Source organism: Tarenaya hassleriana, unplaced genomic scaffold (genome assembly GCF_000463585.1).
Source record: "Tarenaya hassleriana unplaced genomic scaffold, ASM46358v1 Cleome5, whole genome shotgun sequence".
Lineage (NCBI taxonomy): Eukaryota > Viridiplantae > Streptophyta > Magnoliopsida > Brassicales > Cleomaceae > Tarenaya > Tarenaya hassleriana.
The window spans coordinates 1,712,232-1,736,755 of record NW_010967707.1 but is presented as its reverse complement, the minus strand read 5'-3'; the positions used below and the strand labels follow the sequence as shown (position 1 = coordinate 1,736,755).

General features: G+C 41.3%; 7 protein-coding genes across 10 annotated transcripts in view; 4 read left to right on the top strand and 3 right to left on the bottom strand.

The window, feature by feature from the left end:
• Positions 1–2,262, top strand: part of LOC104827395 (phospholipase A1-Igamma2, chloroplastic-like) — a 2,735-nt gene extending 473 nt beyond the window's left edge. The window contains exons 2-4 of the mRNA XM_019204164.1: positions 16–718; positions 830–1,293; positions 1,623–2,262. Of these exons, the coding sequence (XP_019059709.1) occupies positions 16–718; positions 830–1,293; positions 1,623–1,866 (1,411 nt within the window). The 3' untranslated portion in view covers positions 1,867–2,262. The remainder of the gene's footprint in view (positions 1–15; positions 719–829; positions 1,294–1,622) is intronic.
• Positions 2,263–2,392: 130 nt separating this feature from the next.
• Positions 2,393–3,168, bottom strand: LOC104826257 (photosystem II reaction center W protein, chloroplastic-like). Its single transcript, XM_010558869.1, has 2 exons — positions 3,010–3,168; positions 2,393–2,750 (listed from the first exon to the last, which is right to left on the bottom strand). The coding sequence occupies exons 1-2, from the start codon at positions 3,104–3,106 to the stop codon at positions 2,449–2,451; spliced, it is 399 nt and encodes a 132-aa protein (XP_010557171.1). The 5' UTR covers positions 3,107–3,168; the 3' UTR covers positions 2,393–2,448.
• A 162-nt stretch (positions 3,169–3,330) lies between these two features.
• On the bottom strand, positions 3,331–8,119 carry LOC104826256 (probable galacturonosyltransferase 6). The gene is made up of 9 exons (XM_010558868.2): positions 7,701–8,119; positions 7,435–7,469; positions 7,177–7,218; positions 6,937–7,087; positions 6,781–6,845; positions 5,170–5,441; positions 4,683–5,040; positions 3,925–4,446; positions 3,331–3,822 (listed from the first exon to the last, which is right to left on the bottom strand). The coding sequence occupies exons 1-9, from the start codon at positions 7,810–7,812 to the stop codon at positions 3,544–3,546; spliced, it is 1,836 nt and encodes a 611-aa protein (XP_010557170.1). The 5' UTR covers positions 7,813–8,119; the 3' UTR covers positions 3,331–3,543.
• A 1,290-nt stretch (positions 8,120–9,409) lies between these two features.
• Positions 9,410–14,365, top strand: LOC104826255 (E3 ubiquitin protein ligase DRIP2). 4 transcript variants are annotated; one of them, XM_010558866.1, is made up of 8 exons: positions 9,410–9,629; positions 9,746–10,030; positions 11,384–11,483; positions 11,978–12,314; positions 12,581–13,023; positions 13,133–13,183; positions 13,480–13,552; positions 13,853–14,365. In XM_010558866.1, the coding sequence occupies exons 2-8, from the start codon at positions 9,916–9,918 to the stop codon at positions 14,036–14,038; spliced, it is 1,305 nt and encodes a 434-aa protein (XP_010557168.1). In that variant the 5' UTR covers positions 9,410–9,629; positions 9,746–9,915; the 3' UTR covers positions 14,039–14,365. The 4 variants fall into 4 exon arrangements, with proteins under 4 accessions (XP_010557168.1, XP_010557167.1, XP_010557169.1 ...); XM_010558865.1 differs by having other exon boundaries at positions 9,410–9,670; XM_010558867.2 differs by having other exon boundaries at positions 9,410–10,030; positions 11,978–12,305.
• Positions 14,366–15,614: 1,249 nt separating this feature from the next.
• LOC104826254 (probable WRKY transcription factor 21) lies at positions 15,615–17,222 on the top strand. Its single transcript, XM_010558863.2, has 3 exons — positions 15,615–16,399; positions 16,486–16,611; positions 16,747–17,222. The coding sequence occupies exons 1-3, from the start codon at positions 15,615–15,617 to the stop codon at positions 16,886–16,888; spliced, it is 1,053 nt and encodes a 350-aa protein (XP_010557165.1). The 3' UTR covers positions 16,889–17,222.
• A 1,807-nt stretch (positions 17,223–19,029) lies between these two features.
• Positions 19,030–20,235, top strand: LOC104826253 (histone H1.2-like). The gene is made up of 2 exons (XM_010558862.1): positions 19,030–19,333; positions 19,434–20,235. Exons 1-2 carry the CDS (start codon positions 19,133–19,135, stop codon positions 20,049–20,051), a joined length of 819 nt encoding a protein of 272 aa, XP_010557164.1. The 5' UTR covers positions 19,030–19,132; the 3' UTR covers positions 20,052–20,235.
• Positions 20,236–20,401: 166 nt separating this feature from the next.
• LOC104826252 (probable fructokinase-4) lies at positions 20,402–24,486 on the bottom strand. Its single transcript, XM_010558860.1, has 5 exons — positions 23,937–24,486; positions 22,930–23,177; positions 21,828–22,119; positions 21,230–21,382; positions 20,402–21,006 (listed from the first exon to the last, which is right to left on the bottom strand). Exons 1-5 carry the CDS (start codon positions 24,330–24,332, stop codon positions 20,626–20,628), a joined length of 1,470 nt encoding a protein of 489 aa, XP_010557162.1. The 5' UTR covers positions 24,333–24,486; the 3' UTR covers positions 20,402–20,625.
• Between the last annotated feature and the right edge of the window lie 38 nt (positions 24,487–24,524).

Here is a 24,524-nt window from a genome sequence, read left to right as displayed (position 1 = left end):
GCCCCCCGCCGTAATCTCGACGCGCGAGGGGGAGAGGAACGGGTTAATCAACGAAACCGCCGCCGCCGTCGGAGAACGATGGATGACGGCGGAGGAGATTCGCCGGCGGCACCGTAAGGCGGAGGATGAGAAGAAGCTGAAGGACACGTGGCGGGAGGTCCACGGAGAGGACGATTGGGTCGGGTTACTGGATCCGATGGATCCGGTTCTCAGATCAGAATTGATCCGTTACGGTGAACTGGCTCAAACCTGCTACGATGCCTTCGATTTCGATCCCTTCTCCAGATATTGTGGGAGCTGCAGATTCGCGCGCCACAAGTTCTTCGAATCCCTAGGGTTGGCGGATTCTGGCTACACGGTGGCGCGTTACATATACGCGACCTCCAATATCAACCTCCCGAACTTCTTCAAGCGATCGCGGTGGCCAAAGGTGTGGAGCAAGAACGCGAACTGGATGGGTTACGTCGCCGTCTCCGACGACGACACCTCCCGCAACCGCCTAGGCCGCCGAGACATCGCCATCGCGTGGAGAGGGACCGTAACGCGCCTCGAGTGGATCGCCGACCTGATGGATTACCTCAAACCGGTCGCCGGAAACAACCTCCGGTGCCCCGACCCGGCCGTGAAGGTCGAGTCGGGGTTCCTCGATCTCTATACGGACAAAGATGAAGCGTGCAACTTCTCCAAATTCTCGGCGCGTGAGCAGATCCTGACTGAGGTGAGTAACACATGATTCAAAACCAGTTTCTATTCTAATCTCTTCTCAACAATTCCATCATTGCGATCATAACATATCTGAAAAAATCAATCCATTTTGAATTGTCCATAGGTGAAACGACTGGTCGAGACGTACGGGGACGACAAGGACGAGGAGCTGAGCATTACGGTGACGGGCCACAGTCTGGGCGGGGCGTTGGCGATACTGAGCGCGTACGATGTGGCAGAGATGGGTTTGAACCGGACACGGTCGGGTCGGGTGGTGCCGGTGACGGTGATGACGTACGCAGGGCCGAGAGTGGGGAACGTGAGGTTCAAGGAGAGGATGGAGGAGTTGGGGGTGAAGGTGATGAGGGTGGTGAACGTCCATGACGTGGTACCCAAGTCACCGGGGCTATTCCTGAACGAGCGCGCGCCTCGATCGCTAATGAAGATGGCCGAGAATCTCCTCCCATGGTGTTACTGCCATGTGGGCGTGGAGGTGGCTCTCGATCACCAGAACTCGCCATTCCTAAAACCTTCGGTTGATCCTTCGAATGCTCATAACTTGGAGGCTCTGTTGCATCTCCTTGATGGGTCAGTCCCTTTCCATCTCTCTCTTTCTTTCCCCTCTTTCCTTGCTACGTGGCTAAGTACGAAAGGAGATGAGATAAGCCTTGATGACTGACCGGGTAAATATGCTAAAGACTTGTGGAAAACAACAAACAAGAAATTGGGAATCTTTGCTAGCTCGATTATTTATATAATATTTAAATTTTGGAATCAAATCCCCTTCTATAACTTCCATTGACTTTGGGATGTCACGTGAATCTCGAGAACATAAAGTATATACAATGTATAAAGTCTGTTCCTTTGGGTGTTTCCTGACCATTGTATGTAATATATATAACATAATAATGAAACAGGTATCATGGGAAAGGCCAGAGATTTGTGTTGGCGAGTGGGAGGGATCCAGCATTGGTGAATAAAGCGTCGGACTTTTTGAAAGACCATTTCATGGTTCCACCGTTTTGGAGACAAGACGCAAACAAGGGAATGGTGATGAACCACGAGGGACGTTGGATTCAATCCGAACGCCCTCGAATCGAAGATCATCACCCTCCCGACATCCATCTCCATCTCTCCCAGCTCAGCCTTCTCCGTCCCTAACTCACCCCCCCCCAGAGAACTTGGATCCACCTCATCCGGTGCTTATCATCTGTTCATCCGCTTTCATGTGAAGCCGGTTTTAGATTCTTACATAGTGACCGAGTCACGTATCAATGGGAGAAATACACGTGATCTTTTTTTTTTTGGGAGGGTAAGGGGCTAAGGTATTGAAATGGTGGGCGAGAATCTCATATCAGTGGGAGAAGGAAGCTTCATCTATCAATGACTCCTGTATTCTTAGGGTTTATCATGCATGTACATGTATATATATGTGATGTATCTATAATGTTTAGTTATCCATCATCTGCGACATGAATGATGATTCGTTCATACTTTGTAAGTGTAGGAACGATCCAATCGCCACATGTTATTGTAATTATAGCCATTGCTCAATAATCGCCCGTTTGTACTTCTTATCTCCAACTAATAGTGCCATCTATTTCTCCATGTCTCTTGCACAGTTATTCCGCGAATGTCATGCACTTGGGGGTTATCTTTAGAAATCACACATTTCACACACAAAAAAGACATCAAAGTGGAGGAAGAAGGATTGCCAAAGGTGACAAACGAAACTAGTTTGTTTCAGAGGGAAAGACCGGAGTCCTCGTCCTCCTCGAGAGAGGAAGTGTAGACAAAGTAAAGAGCCCATATCAAACCGAACACTCCGAACAGAATCCATCCCAAGAGGTTGTTGCTCAGACCGAAGGGAAGTCCTGTCCCTTCCGTCGACATCCTCTCGTCCACCAGCGCCATTGCTGGGCTACTCATCACCAACGCTGCCGCTGCCGCTGCCACACCGGCTCCTGCCACCGTGCCGCTCTGCTGCTTCGTCTCCATCGAGCATCTCACTCCTACGTTCCTCTTTCCCCTCTTCAGGGACAGGCCTGCTCACCAACACAGTTTTCAGAGGCACTTACTATTTGGCGTTCTTGCCTTAGCCTAAGTTCCCTCCAAGGATCAGTTACAGCATACGCTGGTTTTTACATCTAAACGGCACACGTCTTCTACATGTTCATATGGATGGTCCAATTTAGTTTCTTGATCAGGAAAGATTGCAGATCCACAGGGGAAAGAAACCCAAATGGAGTTTTTACACTGAAATTTGTTATGTGAGCTGTAAAAGAAGAAAGAGGATGAGATTACCGAGGACGACGGGTGCGACGGAGACGGCGGAGGAATGCTTGAGGAGGAGACCGGCGCTAGCGACGGAGGAGGTGGCTGTGACTGTGACGCCTGCCATTTCTTTTTACTTCCTTTCCTTTGCTTCCACAATCGGATCAAACCTCTCTCTCTTTCTTCCTTTCTGTTTATCAAAACCACTAGACTCCATCTAACTTGGATTTGCCCCTATCCGCTCTCCGCCAATCACTTACCTCCACGTGTCATATGTCCTCGGGTAAAATCCAGATTGCGCATACATGCATCCCAGGACCCAGGCTAGATATTAACCGCGAGAGTTTCACATCTCTACCAGTAAAACCCACCAAAAGAAAGAAAGAAACACATCAAGATTTATACAGAGAGATACCGTTAAAGAATGAAGCTAATTAACGTTTGGAACATCCAGTGGACTGAGATTTGCTATGGAGAGAATCGGAATGAACCTATTTCGCATTTTATCTGAACAAAAAGACAACAAAAAAAAAAGTAACGAGGACTGATGATGACTCTGCTGTATCAAGAGTGGATATTGCACTGCTGCAAGAAAGGGTGATCGTAAGGGACGTGTCTGTTCCAGTAGCTTTTGTACTTTCCGATCCCAATATCCAACCACGGTTTCATTATTCCGTCGTAGTGTATGACCGCCGCTCGTTCCACCTCGGCCGCCCCTTTCAATCTTGATTCGTAACCTAAACCCACCAAATGCCATCTCCTGTCCAACGCTATCACTTTCCCATAGAACGTTAACCATCCTATTGGCATGCTCCCCGCCTTCCACAACGTTCTCTTTATTCCCTACATTTGGTTTTGGTCATCAACTATCTCAGATTCAAGGGAACGTGATTCTCATCCGAAGAGAGAAGGGTAGAGATCACAGAAACGAATGTGGATGCTTACCAGGTGCAAGTGTTTCATGTATATGGAAGTCAGATTCTGTCTTCTCCACTCCCTGAGATCAAATAGATTCATCCCGAATGCCCACGTGCAAGCTTTAGGATCAATCTTCCCGTTGATCCATGTATCCGAGAAATTAATGAATTTGTTCATTGAACGGAATGAAGGCTCGCCTTCAAGACAGGTCTCTACAGCTCCGACTACTTTCCCCTTCATATCGATGCTCCATAGATCACTTAGATCTCTTTGGACTACTACATCATGGTCGAAGAACACAATCTTGTTCAGACCGGGAAAAATATCAGGGAGGAAGAAGCGGGCGTGATTGAGTGGAGAGACGAATCTTGGGTCACTAGAATTTTGCTTCATCAGTAATTGAGCATAATCCACAGGCAGAACGTCCATATTGTCGATGTTTTGAATCCAAACCGTGGCTTCACCTGGAGGGTTTAACAAAAACCACATCGAGACTGCTGGGTAATTAAGTGAATCTGTCACCAAATGGAATACTATTTTTTCTGGTTCCTGCAAGCACAAACATCATCGGGTAAAATACATGAGGGGCTTCAACAGAATTTTGAAATGATTCAGCCTCGATAGAATAGTTGATATGTGCATAAATATACCAGCAGGACTGCAAAAGCAAAAGGATTCCAGAACAGATGATCAATGCCATAGAGACTTAAAAATGGGAGAGATAGAAGAGACATCACAGTTTCACAGCATTAATATGAAAGGTAAATAATGTGAAGCATATTTACCTTCGAAGATGAGACCGTAGATTTAACAACAACCGCACAGGCCAACACATTGTCAGAGAAGACAACGTAATGATAGAGATTTGGATCATCATAATTTCTATCATTAGGCATCTGTCTTTTCTCGGGATCAAGAGCAAAGTATTCTGTTGTCAGCCGCATCGAGAGACAGTGAAGCCCTTTAGGGGTGGTCCTTGCAGCAAGCTGCATAAGATATGTTGCTTGAATCTTCTGCGCCCGAGCTTGTTCTTCAGTGTTATATGTCATGGCACGGAGTTTGGTAGCAATGGCAGGGCAGTTGTCAAAGACACGTCTGGCCTTGTATATCGCAGCTTCAATGGGTTTCACTTTGCGAAGAGCGCTGAAAGAACAGTCGTAAGAGAAGTCACTAATCAAGTTTGGCTCTATAATTAGATGTCACAGCTGTTTGCTGGATGCAATAGAGGAATAATTTTTTTAGTAGAAAGGGAATCATCAAGTGGTTGCATACCCCTTTGAGAGATCTTTATCTTTGGTAGCATCGCCAACTGCCCGTTCCAGCTCTTTCATCCGAGTTCTCAACTCCTTCACAATCTGGGAGTTACTCCCAGGCGGTGCAAAATTTAGGTAGGCTTTAGCTTGGATTATTTTGTCTCTGATTTCCTTTACCTTCTCATCTGTTGCTGCCCGTTCAGGCTGAACCCTTATATTCTTCTCATCCTTAGCTACAGGGTGTTGGAATTCCACATTATTAAGTTGGATGACTGTTGGTAAAAATTGTTCCTGACACAGCAAAAGAATAAGATTCATAGTCCCAACATACTACGTTACTCGCTTAATGAATACCCAAGATCAGTTTCACACTTTCACTATTCACCATTATTTAGCAAGACCCATGAAACTCAGATGTCATGCCATTTGTTTTGGCATTCTAATTTGGTTCTCCTATCCACCTAACTACTCACTAGAGTCGTATTATCTTAGAATCCATTTTAGTACAAGATGAAGATACTTCAAGACATGTTTCGACACCCAGCACGAATTTTCAAGGATGGCAAGGCAATCAGAATTCTGAATGTGGAGATTTATTGTAGTCGTATAATCCTGGTTCCCAAACATCTGGCCCAAAACATTATGATGGGTAGGACAGGTAGAGCAGAATCATTGAACATAGATAAACTTGAAAAACTCAAAATACTGGGCCACCATAACCTTTCTTTCACTAAGCTATGCCTTCCTAGAGAACATTTTTTTTCCTGAAAAATAATTTTTTTTTCCACATAAATTGCCCTGTTTTGGTAGCTTTTTGACATCACCCTCCAACTCTAACGCTCTCACTGAAGTTGAGATACGAACTTAGGAGGAACAATTCATGATAGTGCTAGAGTCTAGAGACATTTTAAGATCAAAACCAATGACAAAACAAGAGCTTGCTCCTGAATAATAGTAGGACTTTTTTACAAGTTAAACATGATACCTTACAACCTTATGCTGGTGGATGTACATACATAGAGATGCTGAGTTTTGTGGTTCAAGTAACAAGAAGAGCAAAGACAACGATAATATTGTCATGATCTGAAAATTGCAAAAGGGAAATAGAGTAAGAAAATTCATGCACACCTTTGGATCAGAGCTTACTACAGTTTGTTGTGAAGCTTGTTCTTCCTTGATTTTGTGATTATTTCCTGAAATGATGGCTGATAAGAAACATAACCTTTCTTTCACTAAGCTATGCCTTCCTAGAGAACATTTTTTTTCCTGAAAAATAATTTTTTTTTCCACATAAATTGCCCTGTTTTGGTAGCTTTTTGACATCACCCTCCAACTCTAACGCTCTCACTGAAGTTGAGATACGAACTTAGGAGGAACAATTCATGATAGTGCTAGAGTCTAGAGACATTTTAAGATCAAAACCAATGACAAAACAAGAGCTTGCTCCTGAATAATAGTAGGACTTTTTTACAAGTTAAACATGATACCTTACAACCTTATGCTGGTGGATGTACATACATAGAGATGCTGAGTTTTGTGGTTCAAGTAACAAGAAGAGCAAAGACAACGATAATATTGTCATGATCTGAAAATTGCAAAAGGGAAATAGAGTAAGAAAATTCATGCACACCTTTGGATCAGAGCTTACTACAGTTTGTTGTGAAGCTTGTTCTTCCTTGATTTTGTGATTATTTCCTGAAATGATGGCTGATAAGAAAGCTTCCACATTCCAAGTCAACGACAAAAAAAAAAAAAAAAAAAAAAAAACAGAAAACGTGATTGCCACCTCCAATTTCCGAGAAAAACCCAGTTTTTCGTCCGTTGTTAGACTGCACAGCAGCACCAGTTTCATCAGAAGAACTATACTGAACTACAGAATTAAATTCCCCATCCTTGTAGAGAATGAGTTTAGGCTCCTTCAAACCTTCTACGTCCTCCTAAATTACAAAACAGAACCAATTTCAACTAAATGGAGGCCCGACCAAGAAATAAGCAGATGGCTGGAGCAAATAGGTGGTAAAACTACCTGTCTAATTGCGTTAAGTCTAAGGTCATGCGCCCTGTATCTCTGCAGAATCCCATAGCGTCTCAGCTTAAAATCATCGCTTAACTAAAATTGCTCAGAAAGATGAAAACGAAAATCCAAAGTCTTGCTTAATAAAATAAACCAATGAAGAATCTCTCATCGGTTCCAATATTTTCCATCGATCCGAAAGCAAAAAACTAAAGGTCCTGATTTTTCTCTTAAAAGTATCAGAACAGAAGAATAACAGAATTCACGTACAATGTTCGATAACTCTTCAATAAATTCTCTCCGACCTGCCACAGAACAGGAATCGAGGTCAAACCAAATCTCAGATGCAAAAGCACAAGGCAAAGACTACGTCGAACAAAAAAAAAAAGTCCATGGCGATCCCCCCGATACAATTAGAAATCAGCGTCATTAATCAACTCTACACATGATCATCCACAATGATGCAACCATACCAATCAATTTTACAACCCCCCCGCAATAGAAACGGATTGGGAAATGAAGAAGAAGGAGCTCACCAACGGAAGTGATACTCTTGAGCCGATTGGAGACAAACACGATCGGAGTCAACACAGATATTGATAGCAACGCGAGGATCAGAATCCTCGGCCACCGAAGGACTTGCTTCATTAATATCTAAAAAAAAAACGCCTTCAAATCTCTTCTTCGAGAACTCTTCGCTTGTACCCCTAATCGTTCTCCAGGAAGAAACACATCGCAGGGAGATTCAGAAATGGCGGAGAATCCTTGCTTGACCGACCAGCAACGAACGAAAATGGTAAAAATTAGGGTTTCGAGATCTCTCTGATCTCGTTTTCCTTAAATGCAGATTCTTTCCCCCGACTTGATTTTTGGTGAATGTGTTGGGGGGAGGAGTTAGATTCAAAGAGCTCCGTGCATGTTCAGGTTTTCAGCGCTTTTTTATTTTTAATATCTATTTTAATGCAAAATAAAATAACTAAGGAAATTTGGAAATATATATATAGGTTCTGGATGCTTGCTTGGAGATGTGAAATCGCGGAGTGATGAGAATCTACTGTGGGTAGGTACAACGTGGAGACATGTGCTCTCGCATTTTTACTACCGTCGATTAAGTCGAAAATCCGTTTGTCTTTTCTGAGCGGCTCAGATGAGATTTCACCTGACCGCTTACAATTCGACACGTGGAGAAGCTCTTTCGTCTGAACAAAAGGACAATAAAGGAATTTCATATTTTTTTTGGAAGACGGTGTGCTCCGACGAATAGGAGAGTGCCGATAGTAAAAAGAAGAAAAAAATTGTGTTTTATATTTTGTATTTTAAAATGTTAGAAAAAGGTATAATGCATTGCTAGAAAATAAGCTTTTATCTTAATGTTATAATTGAAATGGATCGTTTACAAACAAGATTTCGTGTATATTAGTTTAGTAAAGTATATTATTATTTATTTATATTATTTTTTTAAAAAAAAGAGTGAAGCAATTGTAATGGATGAGATGGCCAAGGTTGTCTTACTAGAATGAGATTTAGGCACATGCTTTAGCCATTAAACAAAAACACTCTTACATGTTTATATATTTTAATTGTTTGATGTAATTAGTTTTTTTCACATATCAAAATACTATGACCTAAAAAGTTAATAGTGTTGAAGCCATGAATTTGATAGTGAAACAATCGATCAAGGAATTAACAAAATAATTGAATTAAAAATCCAACAATTTCATTAATTAGAAGGGTTAATAAAAGGTGGTGATAACAATAGTTACATAGAAAGAATAGCATAGAAATAAAAAAGGAAATTGGGCAAAGAAAAAAAAAAGAAAGGAAAAAAAAGAGTGATAGAGCAAAATTACAAGTTCATACATTTTTAAAAAATAAAGAGATAACAAATTAAACGAAAAATGTTTATGGTGAGATAAAAAAAAAAGATAAAATAGAAAAATATGATAATTCTTTAATAAACAATTTACATATTACTGGAAAATTAGAAAAATATTCAAAAACATGAAAACAACGGAGACTAGTTGAAGAAATAGATTTTAATGTATAAATGATTTTACTCAATAAAACAAATACGGGCATAAATTTGGTATAATAATATTTTCCTATTTTTCAAAAAGAGAAATAATTTAATTATAATGATGTTTAGCTAAACATAAATAGCTGGATTTTTGCAACCCTAAACATTTAACACGGTTTTTTCCCCCCCGGGGGAAAAGCCCATAACCAAAAACATATACAAGAAGAAATACAGAAGGACAAAAAAGACCAAAAGAAAAAAAAAACTCTCGAGGCTCATTCTCTTCTCGACGAGAGCCTAACCCTTCCTCCCTCTCTCTCTCTCTCGATTCAGATCGCTTGTTCAATTAATACACACCTTCTTCTTGTCCGAATCCGACGTCATTCCTTTCGTGTCTCACCATTGACAATCACCGATCTTCATCTCCTCCTCTACATCAGATCACCAGGTTCTAAGCGCTTCACTGTCAATCTCTTGCGTCCGATTGAGGTTTTTTCTCCTTCTCCTCGACCCATTTCGGTTAATCTCGTCTTGAGCCAATATCCGATTTGGGTTTGAATGTAGATGGTCCAACACAAACAGAGTGAGATATGGACGTAAATACGGTGCGTTTCGAGGTCGTCGTCTTCGTCCACATGCAGTTTGGGGTTGGTACGTGCGATTGAGCTACGAACTTTCATCTAGAGAGAGAAAGGGAAAAAGGGTTAGGTAGAGAGAGAGAGAGATACAGAGACATGGCGACTCAGGTGGCGAAGGTGAGGAGGGAAGCGGTGGCGGCATGCATGACCTGCCCTCTCTGCAACAAGCTCCTCCGCGATGCCACCACCATATCCGAGTGCCTCCACTCGTGTGAGTTCCTCCGTCTCCTTTCTTCTTCTTCTTCTTCTTCCTCTCACGTTTGAATTATCCTTCTTGGGGCAAAATTCTTCCTAATTTGATGTCTTTGTGTGTTTGATTATCTGGGTTTTCCCATTTTGCCTCGTAGCTGATCTGGGTTGCTCTTGTTTTCGAAATTCTGATGATTGTAGTTGTAATTCTCTTGCTTTGAGTTGAGATATTGTATCTTCTTTTCCAAATCGCGAACTATTGAAATTAAAAGCGCGGCTGATGAATTTTCGTATGGTTTTGTAAACAAGAGTCGTCATCGACCAAAATTTGTGTAATTCCTTTGCCATGAAGTTCTATAGGAGTACTTAATCTACTTATCTTAGTTGTTTGCGTATTCTTTTGCCATGTGGTTCAACAGGAGGAGTGCTTTATCGGTTTAGCTTAGTGGTTTGAACTCAGAGAGCTTTTCCTGTGTCAAAGATGGCACGCGGTCAAATCTTGCTCTCGGATTTGGTTTAGTTCGAGTAGTCGTGTCATTGAACAAATCTTGTCCTCAGTTTCAGTTTCTGTTAACATGGCATGTTGTTGAATGTTGTTGTTTGGATTTAGTTTTGGTTCTCCTGGCTTTGGCTTCTTCTATGTTAAAGCCTGCATGTACGTTGTTTGTGTATTTGACGTCCAAGTACCTGTGAACTTAGCTTAGTTTTGCCCAATAATCGGCTGTTGTTAATTAAATTTTCTCGTACTCGTGTTAGATGGTGTATGTGCTTTTTTTACTCCTGTTTATGTTACTGTGGATGAACTGTGGTATATAAGTATGCAGGAAACAGCTTTTGATTACTGCTTCACCAATATTTTTTCCTTAATTCTTTCATTGCCAAGATTCATCCGTAAACTGATGCGTACATCATTCTGCACTGTGGAGATAAAAGTAGTTTACTGATTTAAGGCAATCGGTTGATCTTTTCGATCCAAGATGGTAAATGTCAACTGCTGGTTTATGAGCTAGGATATGCAACCATGTGCTCCAAGAACTGAAAATAATTAATGCGGTAGGAACATATATTAATCAGTCTTTCTGAAATGGATGTGGTGGCAGAAACCAGAGATGTTCAACATGTATTTCTCAAGAGTTCTGAACTTGGTTGGTGGCAACCTTGGCTTGAACTTCGAGAAAATACGCAATTTAATGTAGAATGTGAAACACATTTCCAATTTACGCCTTTGACCTTGAGAAAATGGGGCCTTTTTGTATCATTTGATGTCTTAGAGAATGGTAAGATCTGGTTGCATTTGATGTGAAGCGTTGTAGTCTTATCTGGTTGTCTTTCTCTGTTGAAATATAATAACTTGTTACATTACTTTCCTCTTTAGTTTGTAGGAAGTGCATTTATGAGAAAATCACAGAGGAGGAGATAGAATGTTGTCCAGTATGCAACATCGATCTTGGAGGTGCCCCATTGGAGAAATTGAGGTAGGTTCATCTTCGCCTCTATTTTCCTTCCACTATCTCTCTTGTTGATGACACTTAGTTCAGTCTTGTTTGGTTTAGCGCTCACCATCCCTGAGCTCAATAGTCGTGCACCTATAAAATTAGTTGACAAGTATTTTTTTTTTTTGTTCTTATCGATGAAGTAAACCATAGTGACCTTATGTTCTGGAATATATTAACATTTTAGGTATGTTGGGATATGCTACATAGTGACCTCTGTAGCATGATGTGCTTTTCTCCTTCATAACTGTTATTTGGTAAAAATGTTCAGTTGGTTTGGAAGGCTATGGACTTGGAATTATCTTTTGAATATTGAGTTTTATTGGCTTATGCTTGATATGCCATATATGAGTCTCTTAGCCAGAACTAGAATTAGATCTCTCATACCTTTTTCTCACTAGTTATACGCGTATGACAGCTTTCTTGGTAATTGATTTGAATGTCTATTGAGGCATCGGTTTCGTGCATGTTTCTAGGCCTGACCACAATCTCCAGGATTTGAGGGCCAAAATATTTCCTCTAAAACGGAGAAAAGTTGAAGTGCCTGAAGTTGTCCCCTCAATCACATTACCTGCGAGGAGAAAAGAGAGATCTATCTCATCCTTGGTAGTAAGCACACCTCGAGTTTTAGCTCAAGCTGGTACGACCGGAAGAAGAACAAAAGCTGTCACAAGAAAAGACGTACGAGGTAGTGGTTCCTTGGCCGAGAGAACTGTAAAGAAAGAAGAAGACTCTGAGGATGACAATACAGAGAGAAGAAGCTCGCCGGAAACTCTAGACAAATTCACTCAGAACAAAAGGCAGGTAAAGAAGGTGATTAATGTGGCTTTCTCTTTGTTTGCAATGGCTTTTGTTTCCTCTGGCGGGTTTCTTTTAGATGTTTCTTCTGTTCTGGTTCTTGTTGTAGGGAACATTTTGCACACCTTTCAGTGTCAAGGTTAATATCATTTCTGGAAACAGAAACCATAGTATGATTTTGGTCACTTGGAAATGGAGATGCGTCTGACTACTTGATTACAAATTACAATTTCACAGATAGACACACTAGTAGCCCTTGCACTTACATTTTCTTCTTGCAGTCTTCGTATGCAGAGCCTGGCCATACCCTATCTAATGAAGAAACCAGGGCTGGTGATGAACCCTGGGATTCCAAATTGGATCTCTGGAAACCTTTGAATTTTCTTGTGGAAGTGGCGAACAGGACAAAACCCTTGAAGTCTTCTACTTCTCAAGGCTTGGACTCTAAATATGAACATGCAAATGCACCTGAGAATGAAGGTCAAACAAGTAAAAGAAAAACCAAGGATCACAAAAGCAAATTTAAAGTTGAGGATGAGAAGAATAATAAAGGTGATCCTACAGCATCAGAAACAGCTACTCCTAAAAGATTGCGTAGGACTCGCCGCAAAAGATCTGCCTCTTTTGGTGATTCAAGAATTCTGCCACAACCAGATGCACCAAATGCAAAATGGGAAAGGAGAGATGGTCCTGTTTGGTTTTCTCTTGTGGCTTCCAGTGATCAGTAAGTTTCTTGCTCTACATTTGAAGATTTCAGCCATCCAATATTTGGCTTATCTTTCTCTTTTTGCTTGTATTTTCTCGGTTTGTTGACAGTGACTTGATGGTTTCAGGGAAGGAGAGCCATCCTTGCCTCAAATTCCGGCAAACTACTTGAGAATAAAGTAAGTTTTCTCATTCTTAATTGCCATATTTACTTGATCAATATATGGAATGCTACCAAGTCTTGGTGCCCACCTTGTCTTCTCAAGTTTCGCAGTCATTTTCTTGAAGGAATGAAACAATTGCTGTTCAAGTATCCTACCCATGCAGTTACTTGTTTACCTTTTCTTGATAACCTTTCTGTTGTTTGTGCATCTTATTCCTAACTCTAGATTGGGTGGAAAGCGTCCAATTCACTATTCAGAAGAATTCTGATTCGTGAGAGATAATGATATTGATCTGTATCGTTTTGTTGTAGGGATGGAAATATTCCGGTTTCTTTCATCCAAAAGTATCTCATGAGGAAGCTTGATCTCGAGAGTGAAACTGAGGTGAGCACCTTCCATCATGCAGTCTTCGACTTTTTAATTTCTACTTCGGTTCCCCTTTACGTAAAACTATATTTGGATGTCGTTTTTTTGTATTCATACAAATGCATAGCTCTTCGCTTACTGTTCCCGCAAGGTTTCTGACTCAGTCCACTCTTCTCTATAACTTCTTGCATCAGAGGATAGAATTATGATCAGTGGAAGTGAGCTAATCAGTATCTATCAATTCTTAAACCTAACCGAAAAGCTTCTCTTCTGTTTGCATCTTGAGTGTTTGTTGAATTTGGTTTCGAGGGCGTGCAGGTAGAAATAAGATGCATGGGAGAACCAGTGATCCCCACTCTGCAACTACACAGCTTGATGGATCTATGGTTGCAAACTTCGTCAAAGCACAAACGCGTTGCTGCTTCTATAGGTTCCTCGGCCAAGGATTTCGTTATGGTTCTCGTCTACGCTCGCAAGATTCCTGTTCTTGAATCCAACAAGTAAGAAGGAACCGCTTTTCTCTGCAGAAGAAGAAGAATATCCTTTGCTGCTGCTGCTGCTTCGGAAACAGAGTAATAAAACCAAAATCTCCTGACATGCAGCTGTTGTATATGGCGATGAAACCACACCTGAAATTGTTTAAGAGAAGTTTGATGTATTGCTATGAAGTTCTTGGTTGGTTTTTACAGAACACAAGACACTAGAAAGAACATACAACAGTACATTGGTGTTTTAGGCAGATGTGTCCGTCCGTGGACGTTGGAACATTGCACGTTAAGATGAGGTAAAGCTGTTGTCTTTCTATGGATATTTTTTAGATTTTTTGGTTTCGTTTGGTTTCTGGATTAGATTCAAATACATTAGGAAGCATAACCAGATTCTTCTTCTTTTACAATTCAAGATTTATGAGATAAATATGGAAATAAAGATGTTTGAGTGTGCATGAACATGTTTGCCATAATCTAACTCTATTGTGGAATGTTCAAATACAAGGTCATCTCAATCTCCAAAGCTCTACTTAAATTGAAGGGTCATGCCATGTAGCATAGACATTATACATTGGCGTCGAATTATTTGGTTTAACTAAATATTGTAGATAACAAAGGAGCTGTCATTCTTGAATATCAATATTGCCCTTTTTGACGACAAGAAATCCAGTTTCCTTGAAACTAGGAAATTCAAGATTTTTACATATACACCAAAGGATTAAACATTTGAATATTTTGTAATTCGTAACACGGTTCAATACCATGTAATAAAGTCATATAATAATGCCAAATATCTATGTAGGCTGCAGCCCTATGTGTTTATAGCCATATTTTTTTATATATAAATAAAAAAAAAAGGAAAACAAAGGTCTACCTGTGGGACCCACGTCTGAAGTCCGTGACAGATGGCAGTTTCATTTCTTTTGCTTGCCAACTAAATCTCAATTTCTCTCTCTCTTTTTTTTTTTTTCCTCTTCATTTGATAATGTAATTATTTGATTTATTGTTTATTCACTGTGTTTCTCTCTACCCTCTGGGGGTTAAAGATACAATAAAGAAACGGGAGAATTTGTTCTCTTTTTGGTTGAGTTGATTGCTCAAGCAACAAAGTAAAGAAAGTCTTCTCTTTCACACCTTTGGTTTTCTCTGCCTCTTTTGAGCATGGTAGATGAGGAATCTTGGGTTTGACAACTCACTAGTATCCTTTAAGCATCCAAGGAAGGTCTGTTTTCTTCCTTCGCTTTCTTCACCTCATCTCTCGAAAAGAAAAATTTCTGAATTTTCTCGTTTCTTTGAATCTCTTTCTCTCTCTCTCAGTTTGGTTTCTTTGATGTGGTGATACACCCTTTTGAATCTTGATCTTTCTGGTGAGAAATTTAACAACTTTGTCACGGAAAAGGCACTTCTTTTGGGTGATGGACCAATGGGTTTGTGTAAAGACGGAACTTTGACCATATGGGTTTTTACCCATTTTTGCCTTGTTGATAGCGTTTGCTGTGGATTCGGTGGAGGTTTCGTGGTTGATTGAGTTTTGGGCTTTTGGGGAGTTAGGGTTCAAGGTATTTGCTTAGGGTTAGTGGCGGTAAGAAGACATGGAGGAGATAGAAGAAGCCAACAAAGCCGCCGTAGAGAGCTGTCATAGAGTCCTTAGTCTCGTGTGTAGAGCACAACAAGATCAGGGTTATGACAGGAGCTTGGTCTCTGAGACTGAGGATGCTGTCTTTAGGTTTAAAAGAGTTGGGAGTCTTCTCAGCAGAAGTGTGGGTCATGCTAGGGTCAGAAGAGCCAAGAAACTGCAAACCCATTTGTCTCAGACCATTTTTCTTGATCCTTGCCACCTTAAAACAGAACCCCCTTCTATGAAATCGCCGTTTCTCCGGTCTGGTTTCCATGAACTGAGCCTGCGGCCTTCGGATTCTCTCAGCTTAGGAAACCCTTCTTTCGGTTTGAGCTCCAATTCAAAAGGTCCTCTTCTTCAACTTACCCAGCAGGCGATTCCTTCGATGAATTATCACAATTTGCTTCATAAGCAGCATCAACATCAACAACAGCAGTTACATGAAAGGTTACAGGCTCATCAGCAGCAACAGAAACATCAGGCTGAGATCTTGCTTAGGAAATGTAATGGTGGGATGAGCTTAAGCTTTGATAATTCCAGCTGTACCCCGACAATGTCATCGACTAGGTCTTTCGTTTCTTCACTTAGCATAGATGGTAGTGTGGCCAATGCAGAAGGAAAGAATTCCTTCCATTTGATAGGGGGGCCGTCTTCAACGGATCATAATTCACAACCCCTTAAGAGAAAGTGTTCCGGGAAGGAAGGGGAAGGAAGCTTCAAATGCGGAAGCAGTAGCAGATGCCACTGCTCAAAGAAGAGGTCAAATGCTTTCTTAAACTGGGCGGTGAACTTTTCGGATTTCGTACTTCTACTTGAACTTAAAAAAAGATTTGCTTTCTTGGCAGGAAACATAGAGTGAAGAGGTCCATCAAAGTGCCGGCTATCAGTAACAAGGTCGCAGATATACCTCCCGACGATTATTCATGGAGGAAATATGGTCAAAAACCAATCAAGGGTTCTCCTCATCCCAGGTAGACGCATGATCACTTTCTCGTTGTACTTAAAACAGTCAAGAACCAGCTAAAAGATCATGAAAAAACATCGACGAGAATCTTTCGGCAAGACAGGGGATAGTGTTTTGTAAGAAGATTTTTTTTTTGGGACAGGGGATACTACAAATGCAGCAGCATGAGGGGTTGTCCGGCGAGGAAGCACGTAGAGAGGTGTCTGGAAGATCCGTCGATGCTAATCGTCACTTACGAAGGAGACCACAACCACCCAAAAATGTCTTCGCAATCCGTAACTTAACGGCGTCGAGGTTATGTGCTCTTTTTCAGTCCTTCCCTTGCAATGATATGATTGGCTTTAGCTTGGGATGATCTCGTGGTTGCATGGATCGGCGTGGTTTTCCGGCAATCGTTGAAGTTGTTGGCTTTCAGGGTTTTTAGTAATGCGACAAAGCAAGAAAACAAAATTTGTAGGATTTGTGACAAAACTGCTCTCCATCATTTCTAAGCATTCGATCGATGTTTGCTCTTTTTCATTTGACAGCTTTTTATGTATTCGAAAATCGGGTATTCATCCATCAACGGGATGAGTTCGGTTTCGTTTTCGACGACTACGAGAATCTCACTTTCGGGTTTGGATTTAGGTGTCGACGAGAATCTGTATTCGCGGTGTATCTTGATTCGTCTATGGTTGTGGTTCGATATTCCAATTAGGGGGTGGTTTAGTTGGGCTTCGATTCGTGATTGGTTCGGTTATATATCAGTCGGTTATTATATTGAATTCAGTTCAGTCTTTTCGGTCGGGTTCGGTTTGGTATATTGATTAAAATATTCATTTTAAAAATAACGAGTTTTTTGGTTAACTTTTATTTGATTTGGTTTGGGTTTTGATTCTTTCGGTTTTATAAAGATTACAACCGTTCAATTTTTATATGTTATTTGGTCGGATCAGGTTGACCAAATCTGGAATTGGATATTGGATATGAAATGATGAATCAGAAACAGAAACGAGTAGAAGTGATTTTGGTTGTTAAGGTTAAATAAATGCCAAATGTATGATGGTGATATCGGAGTTGAATTTATAACCAAATTGTAGTTTGGTTCGATCGGTTGTTTGGTTCCACTGACCAATTCAGACCAAATTTCAACGTCATGTCATATGCCATGTTCATGTCTCGTAACACACTTTCATCATGACCAAATCCAAAATGATAACCTTTGAAAATGACATGTATGTGTGTGTGTGTGTGATTACCATATCATATAACAATGTCTGGATTCCATCATTAGTGTTATGGCAATGAATACTTATTTACCGTTTTATAATATCTTTGACGATATATAATTGGATCTTAATTGAAAGAAAATAACCAAATATATAATCTTGTTTTTAGAAAAACAACATACAATAGTATTTGAAGCGAATCTGATGTAGAAATCGATATTGTTAAAATGTGAAAAATATTTTGATTGGCTAAACGACAAATGGAATTCTCATTTTGGTTCGAATGGTTCAATTCCATGAAATTTCGACGATAACCGATACAAAACCGAATTTAAAAAAAAAAATAATCAAATGAAATCATAATCGATATGCATCCTGTAACCCAAAGCACTTTGGTGGAACAAGAGAGATGCTCGGTGCCATTGGTCATGCCTTGGACTTGGAGGACGTAGGCATACATCATTCACATTTGTACAATAATTTACATATTTCATCGTTAGTGATTCACTAAAATGATTTTTGATAATTTTGTATGGGTGAATGAGATAATTATTTTCAAATATGTAAATAAATCAACACATAAATTCGCCCCCCCCCCCTAATCCATCCTCTTCCCCGACATATGAACAAGTGGGTGCAGTGGTCAACTTGGATCGAGTTCGGACGAATGATTTTGGATTCAAACGTTATCTGAATTCAACGATTAACAGTTTGTTACACTCGTTGGTTAATCTACCTTCATCCGGAGCCAAAAGTTCAAAAATTTCGTTCGAGCATTGTCCGAAAAACTAAATATACCATAATATTGTCGAAACAAATTTTGTTTCGATATATCTAGTTTCTAGATCGAATATCTCACGAACAAATGATCCATTTTACGCGCTGGAATAACCAATAGAAACCTAAAAGAATTATCTACACAATGCAAAAAACATGACTAAAATCCATCAAGTGTAGAGAAAGTTATAGCTGATTTAATCGAGCCTAAAAGCACACCACCCACAAGCCCAAGCTTCCATCCACATCCATTGCCTCCTCATCCCTACATCCCAAGTCCTTTGTCCTACGCCGTCGATAGATCTAAATCTAACGGTCAATATTCAAACATGAGATGCGATAGCGATCCGCGTACCCAATGTCTTGGCCAATCAGAATGAAGCTTTTAGACGCCGTCTCCTTCACACCTGACTATTTAAATCCAACGTTTCCGTTGTCCTCGTCGTCTTCATCAGTTTTATTTCTCTCACACATCACATTTTAGTCTTAGCGACCAAAGTTTCGACCCTAAATCTCTAGATTTCCGCGAAATCAGTCTTCGAGATGTCGGTGGAGGAGGCCAACGTTGCGGGGGTTGTGGATTCCGGTGCGGCTAACGCGCCGGCGACTGAGCCAGCGACCGAGACGAAATCGCCGGTGAAGTCTGGGAAGGGAAAGAAAGCCAAGGAGACTAAAGCGAAGAAGCCTGCGGCGAAGGCTGCTCCGAAGAAGCGGAGTGCTTCGAGTCATCCCCCTTATGAAGAGGTAGGGGATTTGATCCGTGGATTTTGAATTTCGATTCGATTTTGAGTTTAGAGATCGCAAAATTGATTTGGGTTTTGTGTTGCTGTAATGTTTGACGCAGATGATTAAGGATGCTATTATGACGTTGAAGGAGAGAACTGGATCTAGCCAGTACGCGATCCAGAAGTTCATCGAGGAGAAGCACAAGCAGCTGCCTCCTACCTTCAAGAAGCTTTTACTCCTCAATCTTAAGAGGCTTGTCGCCGCCGAGAGGCTGGTAAAGGTCAAAGCCTCCTTCAAGCTTCCGTCGGCGAGGTCGTCGGCGCCAAAGCCGGCTCCTACTTCTCCGGCGAAGAAAAAGAAGGCAACCGGAACTGTAACCAAGCCGAAGGCCAAGGCTGCTGTTGCCGGTAAAGCCAAGGAAGCTGAGGGGTCTAAGAAATCGGCGGCTGCTAAACCCAAAGCGGTTGCTGCCAAGAAGCCTAAGCCCAGTATAAAGCCTAAATCGAAGCCTGTTGCTGCTGTGTCGAAGACGAAGAGGGCGGCTTCACCGAAGACGAAGGCCAAGGCAAGGCCTGCTAAGGCGGCGAGGACATCGACCAGAACATCTCCTGGAAAGAAGCCGGCGGCCCCCAAGAAAGCGGCGGCGTCGACGAAGAAGGCTCCGGCGAAGACCGTCAAGCCAAAAACTGTGAAATCTCCGGCGAAGAGGGCGTCAGCCCGGACGGCGAAGAAGTGAAATGGAGAATTAGATAGTCGAAAAGAGGGATACTTGCTTGGTAGCTTCTCTAGGGTAGCCTTTGTATAATTGAATGACCCTAAGGGACTTGGTTTTTCAAAGTTCTTACCTTGCTTTTGTGTGTGAAAGCTTCCGCGTGTAGTTTATATATTGCTTGAAATCATGGGGATTCATTCATAGCTCATGCCATGGGTTCCTCCCCCTAACTCTAATCTGTTTGAAGTTCCTAACAATGTTACGAGCAATCTGTATAAGACATCGCATGGACATGGGCTTCATTCCAGCAATGGCGAATGTAAGTTATTTTTTGCTGCAACTACAGACCACAAGACGTTCCTAACTCCCATGTCTGAAAAAACAAAACAAAATTGTACACATTCAATCCAAATACTGGGCAACGTTTGCTACAACACAATGTTGTTGTTTTTATTCAAGTAATGAATGATCTTCCCTTTCGGCGATGCAATAATACAATTGCCTAAGACCCCTATCTATCCACAGGACTGAAATCCTTCATGCCAGACTGCAGAGGCACAGAAGCATTGTTTCAGTGAATCAGGATGATATATTTGTGCTAAAACCTTTCGAGTTCGAGCTCTCCAAGCAATTCGGATACCACTTTTTCAATGGAAACCTTTTCTATCCGATTGCTGCTTCCGTTTATCTCATCTTTGGAAAGAACAGTTACATCTGGGGAATCAGAGATTTCAGATAGCAGTTCTCTGCAAAAGTCATGGCCACCAGCCTCATCATCGTTGAGTTTTGAGGCTTTCATGAGATCGATGACCTGTTGTCTTCTTGCCACATTTCTGCCTGCACCAGACCCCATTGCAGTGGCTGCCCCGACAGCATTTGCAATCGTAAGGGTGTTGACCAGCGGCATTTTGTGTATGAAACCCAATGCAATGGCCGCAACAAAACTATCTCCACATCCAACTGTGTCAACTACGTCCACCTGATGGTATTAAGGAAGAGCAATTATAACATTACAGAGGGCAGTCATTTCTCAAACAGAATCTCCCAGAGGAATATGAATGCATATGCAGATTCACAGAAACATTTCCATTCACAGAATCTTGGCATTTGAGTTTCGAAACTAGCTTTCAAATCGACCAAAGAACACATATCCATATGAGCATCAAATGAAAAAAAAGAAGAGAAAACCTGCAAGCTGATACCTTGAAGGCAGGAGCCAACGATACACTGGATGAGGTGACTAGAATAGAGCCTTTAGAACCCATTTTTACTATCACCCAGTTTGTGCGCTTTCCGCTCCTGAGAATTTGTTGTCCTGCCTGTACAGGGTCCCTGATACCTGACAAAGCCTCAGCCTGGCACCCATTTAAACAAGTTGGCGATATAATTTGATCAGTTACACTCCAATAGAAATAGGCTTAAAATATTCAGACAGGCATGTCAAAAGCTACATTCCTCATTCCTGCAACAAGACAGCATTTGTCCTGGACTGCAGTGTCAGGATTGTGGGGCACAATAGGACTTGAAACCAATGACCAATGAATATAGCAATGTTAAGTAAGTCACTGCACTCAGTGAAATACCAAGACATTTTCAAAGGGCACATGGATTTTACAGGGAAAGAAGGTCATAGGTTGGCAAAACTTCAATGACACACAAATTCTTTCCTCTTCCTTTCTTCGGGACAACCAGAAGAGTCAGTTGAATGAGATGCAAATACACTCACAAAGCCTAGAATTGAAATGGTGTACCGAAATGAACCTGGAACAGCCAAGGTGGAGGAAGGCATATACAGCATACCTCTTCAGATGTTAGAAGAAGAACATCACTCATTCTTAACATGTGGGCAAGTGCTTTTTGCTTCTCAGGAATTCCATTGGCAAGGCTATTTCCCCGTGGTCCAGGATCAAAGAAGATATATGTCCCAACATTTGTAGCATAATCTATGGTTGACGTGATAAAACTAGGGCTGAATTCATCAAAGTCATAACCATTGCAGAAAAGAACCTTTGACTGTCTAATTGTCGTCTTTACTTCATCTGATAGTTCGGTTATCCAATGGAAGGCAGGCTCCTGGTAGTAATCGGCTTGACTGAAAAATAGAAGCATAAAGCCATCAGTACTCCAAGTAGTGGAGCTCAAAGAATTGAAAAGAAATCACCTAACTATCACTTGTTTCACTGAGAGAAAATCTATGTTTACACTTTTAGAAATAAAATGTGGACTGTGGAGACAATAAATAATTGGCATCATATCAAAAATACCCCTACTTTGCTATTTTGATTTCAACACATACCCTTCTCCATCTGTGACCCTGTGACCCATGTGATCCAAAATATAATGTAGTCATATCTTGATCTTATTGATCATAACGTTAAATTTATGGTGATTAAACTAATTCATTATGTCCATCCCTCGTATATCTTACTAATCATTTGATTAAAACATCATAAATAACGTTATGAGCAATGGGATCAACATGTGACTACACTATATTTCGGATCACAAGGGTCACAGCTGGAGAAGGATATGTGTTGAAGTCAAAATAGCAAGGTAAGGGTATTTTTGATAATGGCCCTAAATAATGCTTGGTCATGCCTTAAAAAAAACACTTTTTAGAGAGCACTATGGCCTTAGCCATGAAAAGGACTTGAAGTGCTAAATCTGTGCTTTCTATATTTCTCTGCAAGCTCTAATACATACCATATATTATTCATCTGCAACTTATCTTTTTCATCAAGATCGCTACACAACATGATGATGCATTCATTAAACACCATCGAACATGGTCATAACACAACATCCACCATCATCATACCATTAGCTTTTGGTTCTGATTCAAGGTTTTTTCTTATCTCACTCTATGCTCCACAGAAACTTAAAGAGGGAAACGAAAATGTACCTGCAAAATGCATGCCTCTGCAAAGAATCCACGAGAACCCAGCACAGAAGAGTCTCGTACTTAGAACGGTGATCCTTGACTTTTTTTTCCTTTTTCATCTCAACCATGTCTATTCCCTCTTCTCGGAGCACGTCTAAGAGGAACTCTCCATAGATCTCATCACCCACATGACCAATTGCAACACATTTAAGTCCCAGCCTAGCAGCAGCTATAAGCATATTGCAGTTCCCACCACCTTCCCAGAATTTCTATAAGCACAACAGTACAATCAAACTTCAATACTAGCACAAAGGCAGAAAACCGAGACATCCAAGGAAGAGAAACAAGAAAAAGAGAGAGAGAGAGAGAGCGAAAACTCGAAGCATCTCCAAATATAAGACTCTTCTCTGGCTATTATTATTTAACCCCAATGGAAATCCAGGGTCGAACATCCAATGAACCGAAACGGAACATAATTCATTTATACATTTAACTATATCGTCACCTTGAGCAGGATAGAGGTTAACATAAAAGGACAAAAGCAATATACGATCAGAAGCATAGAAGGACTTCTAAACTTTTGGTGGATAGTGAAACTGATGCATATATAATGGTGGAAACTGGAAAGAGTGGAACAAAAGCCGCTGACTACCCAAATACAAATACAACCCTCTTACCAATTTATCAAATTCTCTAATTTTCATCAAATTAGCTTTATGTTTGATTGCCCAAATACAAGCCCCTCAAAGAAATAATCACAAGTCCACAGATTCCGTTATGTATGATTACCCTCTGACTCCCACCAAGATGACACATTTGTCTTAAAAACTCTCCCATTTCAACAATCAACCTATAAAGTATCATACTATTTGTTTCTTCCACAGTTAAAAAGTTGAAACTTTTTAATTCCAGCAACCGGCAATGCAAAAAAGAGGAGAAATTGTTCAGCCCAAACAAACAAGACGAAAAGGTTGGAACTTGGCAGAGATAAAACGATGAAATAGAATTAACATGCAACAGCCAATAACCTTGTCTGGAGGAGAAGCAGAGAGTTTGTTCATGAAAGCCTCGCGGTCGCGGCAAGACGGCGGCGGCAATTCAGGAACACTGATGACAATGTCGACGCAGAGATTTCCCAGTGCCGCAACGTCGATAGGTTTCTCCGCGATAACGACACCGCCGGCATTGTCCGAGGTCCGGTCCCCGACGGATCCGATGGAGGAGTCATAACTGACCGGGGCGACATCTGCGGCGGCGGAGCTCTGGTATCGGACTCCGGCGGAGGCGTTCACATGACGGCGTCGAGGGAACGGAGGGAAAACAGGGAGGAGAGAATTAGGGGTTTGGAGGGAGAAATTGGGGAGCGAGAGAGCATGGTGAGGAGACGAAGGGTGGAATTTGAGGGCTATAGCGTGCTGATGCATCCAGATGAAGCACACCACAGAACGAGAGAGAGAGAGAGAGAGAGGTAGGTAGGTAGGTAGGTAGGCAGGCAGTTGAAGAAGAAGGGCGAAACTGGCTTGAATGCGTCGTTTAACAGCTGCGTACGGAATTGGCTGAGAATATGCAGAGACCCTTCGATTCGATCCGAGTTTTATTCTTCATCCAGGAGAGAG

Coding starts and splice junctions, on each gene's coding strand:
- LOC104826257 (XM_010558869.1), bottom strand. CDS start 3,106: ATGGCAGGCGTCACAGTCACAGCCACCTCCTCCGTCGCTAGCGCCGGT. Junction 2,751..3,009: donor CGTCGCACCCGTCGTCCTCG/GTAATCTCATCC, acceptor GTTGGTGAGCAG/GCCTGTCCCTGAAGAGGGGA.
- LOC104826256 (XM_010558868.2), bottom strand. CDS start 7,812: ATGAAGCAAGTCCTTCGGTGGCCGAGGATTCTGATCCTCGCGTTGCTA. Junction 5,041..5,169: donor GATAAAGATCTCTCAAAGGG/GTATGCAACCAC, acceptor CTGTTCTTTCAG/CGCTCTTCGCAAAGTGAAAC. Junction 4,447..4,682: donor CTACGGTCTCATCTTCGAAG/GTAAATATGCTT, acceptor TTGTGCTTGCAG/GAACCAGAAAAAATAGTATT.
- LOC104826255 (XM_010558866.1), top strand. CDS start 9,916: ATGGCGACTCAGGTGGCGAAGGTGAGGAGGGAAGCGGTGGCGGCATGC. Junction 13,024..13,132: donor CTTGTGGCTTCCAGTGATCA/GTAAGTTTCTTG, acceptor TGATGGTTTCAG/GGAAGGAGAGCCATCCTTGC. Junction 13,184..13,479: donor GCAAACTACTTGAGAATAAA/GTAAGTTTTCTC, acceptor GTTTTGTTGTAG/GGATGGAAATATTCCGGTTT.
- LOC104826254 (XM_010558863.2), top strand. CDS start 15,615: ATGGAGGAGATAGAAGAAGCCAACAAAGCCGCCGTAGAGAGCTGTCAT. Junction 16,400..16,485: donor TGCCACTGCTCAAAGAAGAG/GTCAAATGCTTT, acceptor CTTTCTTGGCAG/GAAACATAGAGTGAAGAGGT. Junction 16,612..16,746: donor AAGGGTTCTCCTCATCCCAG/GTAGACGCATGA, acceptor TTTTTGGGACAG/GGGATACTACAAATGCAGCA.
- LOC104826253 (XM_010558862.1), top strand. CDS start 19,133: ATGTCGGTGGAGGAGGCCAACGTTGCGGGGGTTGTGGATTCCGGTGCG. Junction 19,334..19,433: donor GTCATCCCCCTTATGAAGAG/GTAGGGGATTTG, acceptor TGTTTGACGCAG/ATGATTAAGGATGCTATTAT.
- LOC104826252 (XM_010558860.1), bottom strand. CDS start 24,332: ATGCATCAGCACGCTATAGCCCTCAAATTCCACCCTTCGTCTCCTCAC. Junction 21,383..21,827: donor TTCTTCTAACATCTGAAGAG/GTATGCTGTATA, acceptor AATGGGTGCCAG/GCTGAGGCTTTGTCAGGTAT. Junction 21,007..21,229: donor CGTTGGCTCCTGCCTTCAAG/GTATCAGCTTGC, acceptor TAATACCATCAG/GTGGACGTAGTTGACACAGT.